At 30.1% G+C, this 16,168-nt stretch overlaps 1 protein-coding gene across 1 annotated transcript; it reads left to right on the plus strand.

Annotated features, from left to right (window-relative positions):
• Positions 1-1,458: 1,458 nt before the first annotated feature.
• Positions 1,459-9,306, plus strand: LOC111887264 (cullin-1). Its single transcript, XM_023883423.3, has 20 exons — positions 1,459-1,618; positions 2,585-2,749; positions 2,848-2,947; positions 3,799-3,984; positions 4,682-4,729; positions 4,814-5,017; positions 5,110-5,187; positions 5,885-5,974; positions 6,117-6,197; positions 6,333-6,395; positions 6,912-6,947; positions 7,030-7,116; positions 7,191-7,340; positions 7,441-7,496; positions 7,623-7,743; positions 7,828-7,989; positions 8,113-8,256; positions 8,354-8,572; positions 8,717-8,884; positions 8,996-9,306. The coding sequence occupies exons 2-20, from the start codon at positions 2,616-2,618 to the stop codon at positions 9,095-9,097; spliced, it is 2,229 nt and encodes a 742-aa protein (XP_023739191.1). The 5' UTR covers positions 1,459-1,618; positions 2,585-2,615; the 3' UTR covers positions 9,098-9,306.
• Positions 9,307-16,168: the final 6,862 nt, after the last annotated feature.

Below are 16,168 nucleotides of genomic sequence, written 5' to 3' on the forward strand. Positions count from 1 at the left end.
CGATTATGACGAATTTGGTCCGACTTTTTTTTTTTTCATAAATATTGTCTAACTTTATTTTACAAATTTACTTTCAATATTTATCATTTTTAAATTCTTTTTATACAAATTCGTTTACATATTTTTTTATAAAAATTCATTAAAAATTTTATACACAAATTTCCTAAGTTTTTTATAATTTTATTTTAAATTTTTTTAAACTTAATGATTTTTATACTTTTTTTATTACTTTTTTAACACATTTTTTGTGTGTCCATTCTTTTATGAATTCATTTTTATAAAAATGTGTTTTTATTATAACTATGTGTAAGAACCATGTATTACATGAGTTAATTAAAAAAAATAAATATAAAAGTCTAAATATTTAAGAACATTATATTTATAAGAAAAATAAAAAAAATAAAAAATTATTAAAATTGATTTTTTTTATCTTTTAAATTTAAATAAATAAACAAAATAAACTAATGAACTTTAATTTGAAAATTTTGAAATAAGAAGGTAAGTCCATTAATGAAATTGATATTCATTTATTACTACATTTATTATAATTATTACATTAAAGTATTATGTGAAATTTATTAAAATAGAAAAACACTAATAAAATGACATGTGACAAAAAAATTAATTTAAAATAACCACAAAATAACATTTGACAAATTAAATGAGAGTGTGACATGCGGCAAAATTTATTTATTAGAGTAGATTAAAACTTCTACAACTTTATAACATATTTTTTTATGACTTTTCAATTTTTACATATTTATTTTATTCGTGATTTTTTAAATAATTTTTTAGTTTTTGCAAATTACATTGTGAATTATATTTGCTAATTATAAATACATAGATTTTCTACAATTGTGCTATGGTAGTTTGATACAAGTTTATAAAAATATAAAACTTTTACTACTTTATAGCATAAACTTTTTATGATTTTCCAATTTTTACATATTTATATTTATACATGTTTTTTTAATTTTATTTTGGTTATTACAAATTACATTGTAAATAATATTTGCCACTTATAAATAAGAGAAATTAAATATCCTTCAACCTTTTTATTTTTATATATCTTCTTATCCAATAAAATGATGTCATATTTAACATTTACTGCTCATTTAATAAAATTTAATGATATTTTAGGATATTAATATGACATATATCATCATTTAGGGAAATGATTCGTACACAACACTTTTTGTCCATACACAAATTATGCTATACAACATTTTAAAACATGACTTGTTGTGCATGGGTATGAGGATTAATAGAAACAAAATTAAAAAAACTCAATCAATAAATAAATTTTCTGCAATTGTGGTATGGAAGTTTGATACAAGAAAAAAACAAATCTCTGGCAATCTTTAACGTATACTATACTGTACTAAACTACTAATCGATCTTTAAATATTTAATATAATTAAAATCTAATGACTTCCTGATTTAAATTCTGTGGAGATATGCACGAAAGTTAATTCCGTGGAAGATATACACGAAAAGGGAAGAAGGGCTTAAATTAAAGCCAACAAGCACAAGAGAGAGAAAGAGAAGACCCAATATCTAGCCCCCATCTCTCTTTCTCTCACTCCTAGTCTGCTCCTCGATTCCAAGGGATCCTCAGGTCAGCCAATTGCTTTTCAAATCTCAATCTGTAATTCTGTATGTGTTTGATTTAAGAATTATATGCGAAAACATCAGGCAAATCTTCTTTAATTGGTTGTGTGATCAGACTGCCCAGATCGTATTTTATTGAAGCCCCTTTTGTAATTACTTACGACTTCGATTGCGACCGCTTCTGCTCTGAAACCCTTGTCGTTTCGTTGATGAGATGTTTTGAAGTTGAAATTTTTGGGGATTTCGAGCTGGAGCTGTGGTTAGGTTATGCCTGTTCTTGGATTTGGTTTTTCTAGGTTTTTAGGGTTTATGCAAGGTTCCCCATTACGGATTGGGGTTCATATTACGATATTAGGTCATTTATCGATCCTTTGTAGAAATGGCGGCCTAGTTGTTATAATTTGGCAATGCAATTAGAGTACTCTTTCGTTTACCGCTGTCTTATGATAGCTTGAAGTTCTATGGGTTTATGTTTGTTTTGGGTTGAAATTCAACCATCACAGGCTTTAGTTTCCAAAGATTTTGTTTTTGTTTTTGTTTGAATCCGATGTTTGAATTTCTTGATGTAGGGTATGGTATGGACTTGTATTATCGAACTCTCTTTTGTATGATGAAAATTACAACAATTTCCATTATGAGATTTCAAATCTTAATTACATTGTTTCCTTATTTGACAAACTTTCTATAGCCATTTTTTTTTCATTTAAAAACATTTGTTGTATTGATTTTGGTCCAAACTGTTCTTATTAATTTGAAACAAAGAGCTGTTTAGATGCTTAAATACTAGTCATGTTATCAACTGCTCCAGTTTTCATGGGATGAATTGCAATATTGTTCCAATAAACTAAACAGGTTTAAGGTTTTCAATTTGGATACTTTGTGTCCCTTGTTATGTGTCTTTGACCATTCTATTTTTGGTGAATAAAGCTTTGCCCCTCACTAACAACAACGAATGCCTTGATTCCTTTTTCAGAGCTATAATCTAATTCAACATTGTAATCAAAATGAACGAAAGAAAAACAATAGACTTAGAGCAAGGATGGGACTTCATGCAGAAAGGAATAACAAAGTTGAAGAATATTCTAGAAGGTCTTCCCGAGCCACAATTCAGCTCGGAGGATTACATGATGCTCTACACGTATATTTTCTTTTACTATGCATATGCTACCCTTGTGATTGGTCATTTGCTCTATTAAGTTACAAATTCTTGAGTAATTCTTTAAACTTATGTTTCAGAACCATCTACAACATGTGTACACAGAAACCACCACATGATTACTCCCAACAGTTGTATGACAAATATCGTGAGTCTTTTGAAGAGTATATTACTTCAACTGTAAGTGAACTCATATCCTTCTTCCTATGCATAAAATTCATCACGTATCTTTACAAGCTAGTGGGTGATGGTCAAAAGTGACTTTTCCCACCTAGAAAGTATGGCTCAAACATTATTGATAAGGGGACTTCTAAAGAACATGAAAGCTATTATTAGGTGATGATGACACAAACTTTAGATAGCTATTGTCTGTAAGTAGTTGGAGCAGACACTGTGACATGGGCTTATTCAGAAGTGGCATACACAATTTTCAATTTTCATGACCTAATTTGTGATAGCTAGTTCTTGATAAATTGGTTGATATATTTTCTTTATTAGAGTGTCTCAACGCAATTAGAAAAGCTTTTCTACATTCACCAAAAACTGCAGATACTTGATACAAATCATAGAAACTATTTCTTTTGTAGTTTTCATGAAAAATTAATGATTATTTGATAGTGGTCTGCTAATTTGCACCATCTATGACACCGAGTCAGACTTAAATCTGCAAATTGAAGTTCACCAACTTTTTTTCTTTTCATTCTTTGTGCATTTCTTGTTTCTAGGAAAGCATACTTCAAACAAATGAACAATACTATATGAGATTCAGCTATATACCATTTTCATGTTAATTGTTATGTTTTCTTACATCGAGTCATAATTTTTCCACATGATTAGTGGTTCAACAAGTAAATTGCGACATGAAGAACCTTTGATAACTCCAATCATAGTGCCCTTATGTTCCAATACTTGCTAGTAGGGTCACTTTTTTCTTTTTACATATTTTCATTTATAAATGCTAAGATTCTAAGTTGTGCAATATATATATATATATATATATATATATATATATTTTTTTTTTTTAAATGCAGGTGTTACCTTCTTTAAGAGAGAAGCATGATGAGTTCATGCTGAGAGAGCTTGTTAGAAGGTGGTCAAATCATAAAGTCATGGTGCGGTGGCTTTCTAGATTCTTCCATTATCTTGACCGATATTTCATTGCCCGAAGATCTCTTCCGCCACTAAATGAAGTTGGACTTGCCTGTTTTCGTGATCTGGTATTTTATTATTTTATTATTTTTTATTAAAAATAATTAATCTTTTCGTTTCAACTTTCTTTGATATTTCTTTCACATTCATGTAATTGGCAAAAGCTTTCACATAGTGAAAGAACAACAAGATATCCTATCTATTTACAAAAGGATAAATGCAAGAATAGCAGCATACTTTCATTTATTTGTTTGTTATAATTGTCATACTTTCATGTCTTTACAGCTTTGCTCATTATTTTTTTTTTCTTATTAGGACTTTGTATAAAATATATATACAAGTGATAACAATGTTGCTAATTTTGTAAGGTCTATTTGTTTCATGTTATACATATAAAAAAACGAACCAAAAATGAAAAGTAAGTTATAAGTGTATTCCTTTTCCCTGTTTTGAAATTTTCAAACTACTTTTGCTGTTGCTGGAAGGAAGTTGACAATTTATTCTTTGTGAGTTTATAAGTATTTTCATTATTTACAAACTTCTTCTATGCAAATCATAACGATGACAATGTCTCCAAATTTGTTTCAGTGTGTGACGACCTAAAACTAACTTCATGTGCTTTGGTAGTTATATATTTATATTTTTATTAGATGGAGACAAGTCACATGATGATAGTGATAATGATAATAATAATAAAGTAAATAAATGAATATCTGGAAATTTATGAGCACCATGGTTTGATTAGCTGTTGGATATGCTTGATAGGTATACCAAGAGGTGAATGGTAAAGTGAGAGATGCTGTAATATCTTTGGTATGATTTCATCCCGTTTCTTTTTCTGCATACTTGAATTGTTCCACTTTCCTTTTAATATGCCCCTTCATGATTTTTAATCAGATTGATCAAGAGCGTGAAGGGGAGCAGATTGATCGAGCTTTACTGAAGAATGTTCTAGATATATTTGTTGAGATAGGAATGGGACAAATGGAGTATTATGAGAATGATTTTGAAGCATCCATGCTTAATGATACAGCAGCATATTATTCACGCAAGGCTTCCAACTGGATTCTAGAAGATTCTTGTCCAGATTATATGCTCAAAGTATACATCTAATACCCTTTTAGATATTGAAAGTAAACTTATATTTAAAGATTATATTTTGTGAAATGCAATAATCTTTTTGGGAATTTCAGGCAGAGGAGTGCTTAAAAAGAGAAAAGGACAGAGTGTCTCATTATCTTCATTCCAGCAGTGAGCCAAAGCTTCTTGAGGTTTGTTTTATCATTTTTTTTTTAATTTTTTGGGAAAGAAAGTTATTTATTACTCAAATATAGGACCATGATTTGATCTTGTTCTTGTTTTGATCTTCAGTCTTCCTATAGTTTCTTCATTATTAATTTTTCTGGAATCTTTTCTACTGAGTCTTTGGTAATGGAATTAGGGTTGGAATGGAATAGCCAATTCCATTGAATAGAAAATATGTTTTTTTTTGGTCTGATGGAATGGAATTGGATGAATCATTCTTGAAGGAATGTGATTCCTTTCATTTTGTTAATTTTCATTCCTCAGCAAATGAGTGTATTTTTCATTCCATCATGGAATGGAATGAAAAATTCCAATTTAACTTATATACCACATTTTCATATATGCAATTTTAATGACAAATCTTTTGTTTTTCAATTCATGATTTCAGTTAAATGGCGAATTATTCTTTTTAAAACTCTAGAAGATGTAACTTTTTATTATACTCTTATTTGGGGTTCTAATTATCTTTTATTATGTTTACTGATTTATTATAAATAAGAAACTCATTAATTATAGTTAAATAATGTATAAACCAAAGTAAAAAAAAAAAACTATACATTGTAATTGTATTTACATGTAATATAAAAAAATCATACGAATTTCATTCGTCATTCCATTATATATGATTAACTGCTGTGTCAATCTCCTATTTGTTTTATGTAGAAAGTTCAAAATGAGTTATTGTCTGTTTATGCAACTCAATTGCTTGAGAAAGAGCACTCAGGTTGTCATGCATTGCTCAGGGATGACAAGGTATGCACTTATCAGTCAATTCTTTTTTAAGAATCTTCAATAAAATGCAAGAAAGAGCAACGCATTTCCATTGATTTGTTTATTGTAACCATTTATGACTATATACTTACATCTCTCATCTTTCTTTTTTTCACCGATTTAGGTTGATGATTTATCAAGAATGTACAGACTCTTTTCAAAGATACCAAAAGGATTGGATCCTGTTTCTAGTATGTTTAAGCAGGTTTGTACTATAGAAATGAACCTCATTTTTTAAAGTAGGAGCCCATTACACCTTGGCTTTATATATATATTCTCTCTGTCTCTTTGTTTTTTTTTTTTTTTTAAATCTTGTGTCATGTGTTCCTATCTTCTACAGCATGTCACTGCTGAAGGCACAACATTGGTTAAACAAGCAGAAGATGCAGCAAGTACCAAGAAGGTTTGTACATACTAACTATATACTAATGTTGATTCACAATCATGTTTATTTTTTGTCCCCTAGATAAATGATGTTTGAAAAATATTGGAGAAAATGACTGCAAACTTGGGTAAATGGAAGGAAAAAAAAAATAAATGAGGGCATATTTGTAAACAATCGGGACTTAATGGGAAAAATCTTTGTTAAGTCATTCTTTTTGGTTTAAGTAAAAGAAACACTCATATATAGGCATAGCTGATCAGATATTCGGATTAAGTCTTGCACCCATTAAGCCCATTAATCGAAAAGCAGATGAAGTATATGTTTTTGATACTATAGCGGGTTTTTTGTTTTAGGGTAAATACAAGAAAACAATTGAAATTGAAAGTATAAATATGTAATAGAAAAGGAAAGGAAGATGCTACAGTGAACAAATAAAGGAAACTTCATTTCATTGCTATATATTGCTTTTACCCTTTTAAAATTTCTAATTAAAGCCATGATGATGAATAACTTTGAACTTATTGTTTTTTGCAGGCTGAAAAGAGAGATGTGGTTGGGTTGCAGGAACAGGTAAAATCACAAGAACATTAAATTTGCGGAAATTAGTAATTTATTTATTTATTTATATATCTGTTTACTTTCCTTCCTCCAGGTTTTTGTTAGAAAAGTTATTGAGCTCCATGACAAGTACCTGGCATATGTAAATGACTGTTTCATGAACCATACTCTTTTCCACAAGGTTAGTATAGTAATTTCATCATTAAAAATTACTTGGTCTTCTTTTTTCTTACTTTTGAATGAATTCCCCTCTAGGCTCTTAAAGAGGCATTTGAAATATTCTGCAACAAGGGTGTTGCTGGAAGTTCAAGTGCAGAGTTACTTGCCACATTTTGTGATAATATTCTTAAAAAAGGTGGAAGTGAGAAACTGAGCGATGAAGCCATTGAGGACACCCTTGAGAAGGTATGTTAAAACTTTTGTTTGCGCAAAAGACGTAAATGCCCTCATCATCCAAAGTCTCCTTTCCTCTTGTGTAGCAGAAGTGATATGAACTAATTTGCAGGTAGTAAAGTTGCTTGCCTACATCAGTGATAAAGATCTATTTGCTGAATTTTACAGGTAATGAGGTCAAATTTGTAATAGCAACATGGTTTTGTTAACATTCTTCATTATAGCATCCCATTTTCAAACTTCAAAACTTCAAAGAAAGTATAATATCTGACATTGTACTCTGGTTGGTTGTAGGAAAAAACTTGCTAGGAGGCTTTTGTTTGACAAGAGTGCAAACGATGAGCATGAGAGAAGTATTCTCACAAAGCTGAAGCAACAGTGTGGTGGTCAGTTCACATCAAAGATGGAAGGGATGGTAAGTATGCAAAAGCAAAACTAATTTTTTTTTTTTTTTTTAATGAAAATGAAAATTTATGTTTTGTATCTGTTTTTCATTCAGGTTACAGATTTGACATTGGCAAAGGAAAACCAATCCCATTTTGAAGAGTATTTGAACAATAATCCCAATGTCAGCCCTGGAATTGACTTGACTGTCACTGTGTTGACTACCGGCTTCTGGCCCAGCTACAAATCTTTTGACCTAAATCTCCCTGCCGAAATGGTATTTTTATTACTTCTGTAAATGTAAATAATAAATTCTATAATTATTGTAGAATATTGTCAAAACTATACTTTGTTTATCAATTCCATTCTTTCACTTGATGTTGTTAATGTTGTGGTGTAGGTTAAATGCGTTGAAGTTTTCAGAGAATTTTATCAAACAAAAACAAAGCACAGGAAGCTTACATGGATATATTCATTGGGTACCTGCAATATAAACGGGAAATTTGAACCCAAAACAATGGAGCTCATAGTCACAACCTACCAGGTAGGTTCCTTGTGTTTTTATTAGTTTATAAAATCTTGGTAGCTGTTTATGTGTAAGTGTAAGGTTTTGACTTTTTGGTCAATGCAATGCAATGCAGGCATCTGCTTTATTACTGTTCAACTTATCGGATCGATTGAGTTATCAAGAAATCATGACTCAGTTGAACTTGTCAGATGATGATGTTGTTAGGCTGCTCCATTCTTTGTCATGTGCAAAATACAAAATTCTTTTAAAGGAGCCTAATACCAAAACAATCTCTCCAACCGATTACTTCGAATTCAACTCCAAGTTTACAGATAAAATGAGGAGGATCAAGGTATTTGAATGCAACATTTTACTTTCTTTGTATTTGGATTTGCTATATAATTGGGTAGATATTTTAAAGCACAATGTTTTAATAGTAGGAGTAAATGAAAGTAGGATGCTGAATATGTTGGTAATTCCTAAATGTAATATACAGATTCCTCTACCTCCTGTGGATGAGAAGAAAAAGGTGATTGAGGATGTTGACAAAGACAGACGTTATGCCATTGATGCTTCCATTGTAAGGATAATGAAGAGCAGAAAGGTGCTTGGATACCAGCAGTTGGTTATGGAGTGTGTTGAACAGTTGGGACGCATGTTTAAGGTATCTAAATGTTTTTCTTTTTATTTTTAAAATATCAACATCAACATACTTGCATTATTATTATTTTTTTAATCATATGACGCAATGTAAACAATCTCGAAATGCGTGCAGCCTGATGTAAAAGCAATCAAGAAGCGGATTGAAGATCTGATAACTCGTGATTATCTTGAAAGAGACAAAGAGAACCCCAACTTGTTCCGATACTTGGCATGATGATTGTTAAAAGCCCAAGCATGAAATCCTAGTAGTGCCTGTTTCTCTCTCTCTTTCTCTAACCTTAAAAGCCAATATGATCTGTTTTCATATCTAGTTTTATCTTGTGGATATATTGTAATATTCTGAATTCTGTTTTCGTTTTAGTTCACAGATTAGACGAATTCTGTTCCGATTGCGTATTCGCTTTACATGACTGGTTTGATGCATGTTTTGTTGTGTGTTTGAGAAAAAAAAGAGGGAATGATTTACAAACATATTTACAACTTGTTAATAGTCTAAGTTGTCACTCAAAAGCTATTATTGATTTATTTCCACGACTAACTATTCAAAACCATGACATCATCAAAACATAGCAATCTAATTACTAGGAACTTTGTTGCCACTAGTGTTACGAATCCTACCATAAAAAAGAATTGCATAGTAATCTACTTTTTATGTAAGTGGTACATAGCAATCACATGGTTTAGTTATAGTATCAATCACAATAATTTATGATCACTATCAATCACCATATTTACAAGTTAGGGCTAGCCCACTTGGCTAGTAAATGTGTCTAACAAAAAGTTTCTAAGGACCTGGTTCTTGGACGCATACTAACTCGTCGATCTAAAATGAACGTAATGATTTCAATTTTTCTATTTATTTCTCACTCATCCTTAAATGACTTCTTTAGGTCAATTTCACAGCCTCTATGATTGGAGATATATATATATATATATATATATATATATATATATATATATATATATATATATATATATATATATATATATATATATATATATATATATATATAGTTAGGTTCAAATGTTTTCACTATCTATTGTGTGTATGTATGATTGATTATGGACCAATCATTTTATTTATTTTAAGAAAGTAATTAATACATATTAAATGCTGAAGATGTAATTAATACCCATTATATCTTCAACATCTAATATGTATTAATTACTTTATTAAAATAACTAAAATGATTGGTCTAGAATCAATCATACATACACACAATAGATAGTGAAAACAAAATAACCTAACCCTATATATATATATATATATATATATATATATATATATATATATATATATATATATATATATACACATACACACACACACACACTAGCCGTTTACCCACGCAAAGCGACGGGTGCGGATCAACAAAATGACATAAAAAATTTGTTAAACAAAATAACGAACATATAGAGATTTCTTATACCTGGGCTAGGATTAAACGTAAGACATTTTTGAGCTTATTCGATTTTAATAGAAAGAAAAACAAAGGAGGAGGTAGCGAGCATGAGAGAGAACCAAGGTTTTGCAGTCAACGGCAATGCATTAATGATAGACGAATGCTAAATCAATGCGCCTCTTCCAGTTTATATGAAATGTTTTATAACGTGTACATCGTATTAGACCGATTCAGATGGATATGAAGAACACTTGGTCAAACTTTGACCCATTCAAAATCTTATCATCATCTTATTTGACTTTTTCATTATTATTGACAGATTCAGTATTTAGCGATTCAAAATTGGATATGAGGAACACTTGGTCAAAGTTTGACCACTTCAAAATCTTATCATCATCATCTTATTTGACTTTTTCATAAATGTTGACCGAATAAGATTTAGTATTTACCGATTCAATTGGATATGAGGAACACTTGGTCAAACTTTGACCCATTCAAAATCTTATCATCATCATCTTATTTGACTTTTTCATAAATGTTGACCGGATAAGATTTAGTATTTACCGATTCAATTGGATATGAGGAACACTTGGTCAAATTTTGACCCATTCAAAATCTTATCATCATCATCTTATTTGACTTTTTCATATTTAACTCATTCAATTTGAAGATAAGCTTATAAAACCTATTCAAAATCTATCTTTGACCGGATAAAATTTATTATTCTTCGATGCATAAAATTATTGTATATGATGCTTAAAAGCTTGTACCTCTTAAAATTCAGCAAAATCTTGTAAATGCTTTTTAAGGTATATATATATATATATATATATATATATATATATATATATATATATATATATATATATATATATATATAAACACAAACATACACATACACAAGCACATACATATATACATCCATACATACACATACTTCCAACTCCTCTTTTATTTCTCTGATTCCAAAAGCCCAAGACCTTTTATCATTAAAGGATTATAGGCATGACAAACTTTGTTGGTTTCTTATACAAGGTGCTTTGAAAATTTATTTCTAATCGTTTAAAGAATGTGTTATATAAGATCATTAGTCCCTAGAAGATGTCGTATGTAGAAGGGATGAGTATTTTAGATGACACAATTTTACTTAATGAAATATTCTGTTGGTCTAAGAAGATGAAGAAAAAAACATTAACTTTCAAGGTGGACTTTGAAAAAGAATTTTAGAATTTAAGTTGGGAATTCTTAGAGTTGATTATTAAGAAAATAGAGTTTAGGTGGAAGTGAAGAAGATGTGTTATTGGCTGTCTTTCCTTTAATAGAGCCTCTTTCTTGGTCAATAGATCTTCGACTAAGCAGGTTTACATCAAAAGGGGTGTGAGACAAAGTAACCCCCTTGACCCATTTCTTTTTATCATCACTATGGAACGTGCACACATGTCTATAGAGGCGGCTTGTGACCTTTACTACTTATAGGTCTATCTTTTCCTCGCAATGGTATGGAAATTTCTCATCTTATACATGTTGATTATGTAACTTTTATTGATTAGTGGTCAAAGCTTGATTTTCTCAACCTCAATATATTACTTTGTTATTTTTACCTTGGAACGGGTTTAAATGTGAATTTGCATAAAAGCAAAGTTTATCGTGTTGGTGTTAACAATGCGGAGATTGATAGTATTTTGAAATGTGATCCCACGTATTTCCCTTTCAATTATATTGGTTTAATAGTGGGGGTTAGTTTGAAACTTGCTAGGCATTGGGCTTCGGTGGTGGACAAATTTAAGGCTAGTCTTTCAAATTGGAAATCGAAGTCTTTATCGTTTGGTGGCGCCTCACACTTGTGAAGTCTATTCTTAAGATTCTTCCTATTTATTATTTCTCTTTGTTGAGTGCTCCTAGGAAGATTAGCAATCTTGATAGTATTAGAATGTGATTCTTATGGGAAGGTAATGATGAAAAAAATAATTTGGGTTTCTTGGGATGTGGATATTAAACTGAGAGACATGGGTGATCTTGGTGTTGATTGTCTTGATTTCGCCAATGATGATGGAAATTAAAATGTTGACTTGATTCCTTTTGGTTCTCGTATATAAAATCCATACATATTCTCAAGCTCATTGACAGGATGCCTTTAGCTAAAAGCTCTACAAATGGAGTTTGGTTCAATATAGTAAGTGGATATGGATATTGCAAACAAGAGTATTACATTAAATAACTTATTTAAGAGGGTGGTGGGTATTTGAGATAAGACACACTTTTGGAAAGACATTTAGTGTGGTGATTTAGATTTGAAAGATCTGTCCCAATTTGTATGATTTGAAGAGAAACACATATTTTTTGGTTATGTAAAGGGTGATTTGAAAGTTGGAATGGAATCATAGTGGATTTAATTGGGAGTGGTGTTAACAGCTGAGAATGGGAAGGGAGGCTTATTAACTCACAGTTCTGGTTAACTTGGTGAGTGATTCCAGTTCAACAAGGGCTATGCCAAATGTCATTGGGAGGGTGATAACTTTGTGTATTGGGACTCACGTAAATATGGTTAGTCACATATACCAACAACTGATCAACAAAAAAGGCAATTGAAACGTGTAACACCCCATTTAACTTACCATCATATTTGCTACATTTTACCAAACGAGTCTAACATGATTCATTCTTCTCATTCATCACATGGTTTATTTATACTATTAATCACCATAATTACTAATCACATAATGAATTCAAATCTTCTATTGATTTCTCACACATCTTTAATTGACTTCCTAAGACAATTTCACAACCTATTTGATTGGATTCATTGTAATATATATATATATATATATATATATATATATATATATATATATATATATATTACAACGAATCCAATCAAAGAGGTTGTGAAATTGTCTTAGGATGTCAATTAAAGATGTGTGAGAAATCAATAGAAGATTTGAATTGGATTCGTTGTAATATATATATATATATATATATATATATATATATATATATATATAAGTTCAATTGAGAAAATAAAAAAGGTTGAGAGTGAGGAATCATTCTCAGCCACTCATTTATTTTTGCCGCAAAAGCCTCCATCGTACCGGCAAAAATGGAAAAGAAATACACATGTGTTTTTCAACAAAACATGTTTGCTTAAAATATGCTAATCATTACCTTAATATATACAAAAGCATAGTTTTTTTAAAATTTTTTTTTTAAGCAGCTATTTTTATTGAAAAATAATTTCAAATATATCAAAATTCATAATTTTTTATTCTCTACAAATAGATATCCATATTGATATAGTTTTAAAATAAATTAATTTTTTTTATAGTTTCAGGTATCGTTATTCGTAAGTGAATAGAAATGAATCAGATTTTTACTACAGTACATTCGTTATTCACTTATGAATAAAAAAATATTTTTATTTTTTTTACAGTTTAAGTATCATTTATACTACTTATTCATATATGAATAACAAAATAACTGTAACAAAAATCTGATAAATGTTTTATTCATATATGAATATAAAATATGACAACAACTAATACATGTTTTATTCATATATAAATATAATATATGATGAAAGATGATGTAAAAAATATAGGGTAAATTACACCGTTCGTCCCTCGTGCAGGTGCCAAAAAGCACGTTTAGTCCCTATTTTTAAAAATTAACTCGGATAGTCCCTTGTTTGTTTTAAACTTACACACTTCATCCCTATTGATATGAAATGACTATTTTGCCCTTAATGATTTTTTTTTCATTTTTTATTTCTTTATCAGTTTAAATTAAAAAAATAATAATAAAACAAATATCCTCACCCCTTCCCCTCCCCCTCCCCGACTTCCACAACAAGATTCGAAAGCTCCACCACATGTCACCGCCAGCTCCTCCGACACCACCACCTATCAGCATCAACATCTATGTCACCACATCCTATCACTACAAACACCTTCCCCTTCCTTTCCCCAGTTTTCTTCTAACTTCGTCTCCTTCTTCTCACCCATTCCTGACAACCATCCAAAACCCCAAATCGGACCCCAAACCACCATCCCTTATCTTCGTTCTCCCCATCTGCCTTAAGAACACTAGAGACCATCACCAATTTCAATCTATCTGCCTCTTGGTGAAACCCAATACCATCCTAATAATCAAATTGATACATCTACTGCTCCTATAGAAAGTTATTTCTATGAATCATATCCATTACCATCGAAACAACAATTCAATATTTGAAACTTTAAAATACCAACTAGATTCAATCAACACAAATGACACCCAAAAGCAATCAAAAGCACGAGTTCACAACATCTCATTGTAATCGAAGTCTCAACATATCTTCATCTCAAAGTCGAAATAAGTAAACCGATCGAAATCAAGTCCAAGATGAATCCATCGAAATAAAATCAAACCTAACATTACCTGAAACTCAAAATCAAAATCAAAATCGAAATCAAATTCAATTTCTAGATTTGATGACAATGAAGAAGGAGGAAACATAAAATCAACATCGAAATCAAGTATTTCTCTCTGTATTGTGGTAAATCTTCATCTCACCTGTTTCCTCTAGTCTCCTTTTTCCTTTTCATCAATTCTATCTCCCTCAACCTATTTCTCTCTCAATACAGTGTTACATCTCCATCTCACTTGGACTCTATCTTGATATCGCATCTGAACACATGCGGGTGTGGGTGTGGGTGTGTGTCTGTTTTGGGTTACTTTATTATCTTTGATCAGTAACAATAGCGTGAGGGTTTCAGAAGTGATTGGGGCAGATGGGTTGGGGAAACTGAGAGTAGGTGTTGAACAAGAATGCAGAGAGAGAGAGAGAGAGAGAGAGAGAGAGAGAGAGAGAGAGAGAGAGAGAGAGAGAGAGAGAGAGAGAAGAGAGAGAGAGGCGTCAAAGGTAATGGTAATTTGCATTTAAACTGAGAGAGATAAAGATGAGAGAGGGTTGTTTTTTTTTAATTTCTTTTTTGTAAGTTATAAATAATAATAAATAATATTATATTAGTTAAAAAATAAATATCCAAGGACATTATGGTCATTTTAAATGTGGCATGGACTAAATTTGCAACAAAAAAGCATATTAGGGATGAAGTGTACAAGTTTTAAGCAAACGAGGGACGGTCAGAGTTAATTTTTGAAAATAGGGACTAAACGTGCTTTTTGGCACCTACCCGAGGGACGAATGGTGTAATTTACCCAAAAATATATTTTAAGTAATAAAATTTTATTAAGTGCTATATTCATATATGAACGATACTCAAACTATAAAAAAGTTAAACATATGTTTTATTCATAACTGAATAACGAATGTACCGTAATAAAAATCTGATTAATTTTTTTCAGTAATGAATAACGAGAGCTGAAACTCTAAAAAAAATCATTTTATCTTAAAACTATATCAATATGGATGTCTATTTATAGAGAACAAAAAATTATGAATTTTGATATATTTAAAATAATTTTTCGATAAAAATAGTTTTCTAAAAATAAAAAAAAAACAAAAAAGAAATATGTTTTTGGGTATATTAAGGTAATGATTAACATCTACCATAATAATGAAAATGTTATTGCCACTTGTCATTCTCTTATTTATTTGGCCACATGTCATTTTGTCATAATTTTGAAATATATTTATTTTCCACTTGTCAATTACTTCATTATTCATTTCCACTATCATTAATTTAGTTTCCATAAATTAAACCTACTATAATAACTATTAATTTCAAATTTCAAATTTGAAATTTCAATTTCAGTTTCAAATAAATTTACACTTTAAACATTTGTATTTAACATTTTATTATAATAAATCGTTTAGTACACGGGTCTAACAATTAAACACATAATTTTAATTAATTTATTTTTTGCATGTTTTTTTCATAATT

The sequence above is a fragment of the Lactuca sativa genome, chromosome 5, assembly GCF_002870075.4.
Source record: "Lactuca sativa cultivar Salinas chromosome 5, Lsat_Salinas_v11, whole genome shotgun sequence".
NCBI lineage: Eukaryota > Viridiplantae > Streptophyta > Magnoliopsida > Asterales > Asteraceae > Lactuca > Lactuca sativa.

What these genes read in the sequence shown, in the direction of transcription:
- LOC111887264 (XM_023883423.3), top strand. Translation starts at nt 2,616, where the DNA reads ATGAACGAAAGAAAAACAATAGACTTAGAGCAAGGATGGGACTTCATG. An exon ending in CATTGCTCAGGGATGACAAG is followed by an intron (nt 5,975 to 6,116) that starts GTATGCACTTAT and finishes TCACCGATTTAG; the next exon opens with GTTGATGATTTATCAAGAAT. An exon ending in CATCAAAGATGGAAGGGATG is followed by an intron (nt 7,744 to 7,827) that starts GTAAGTATGCAA and finishes TTTTTCATTCAG; the next exon opens with GTTACAGATTTGACATTGGC.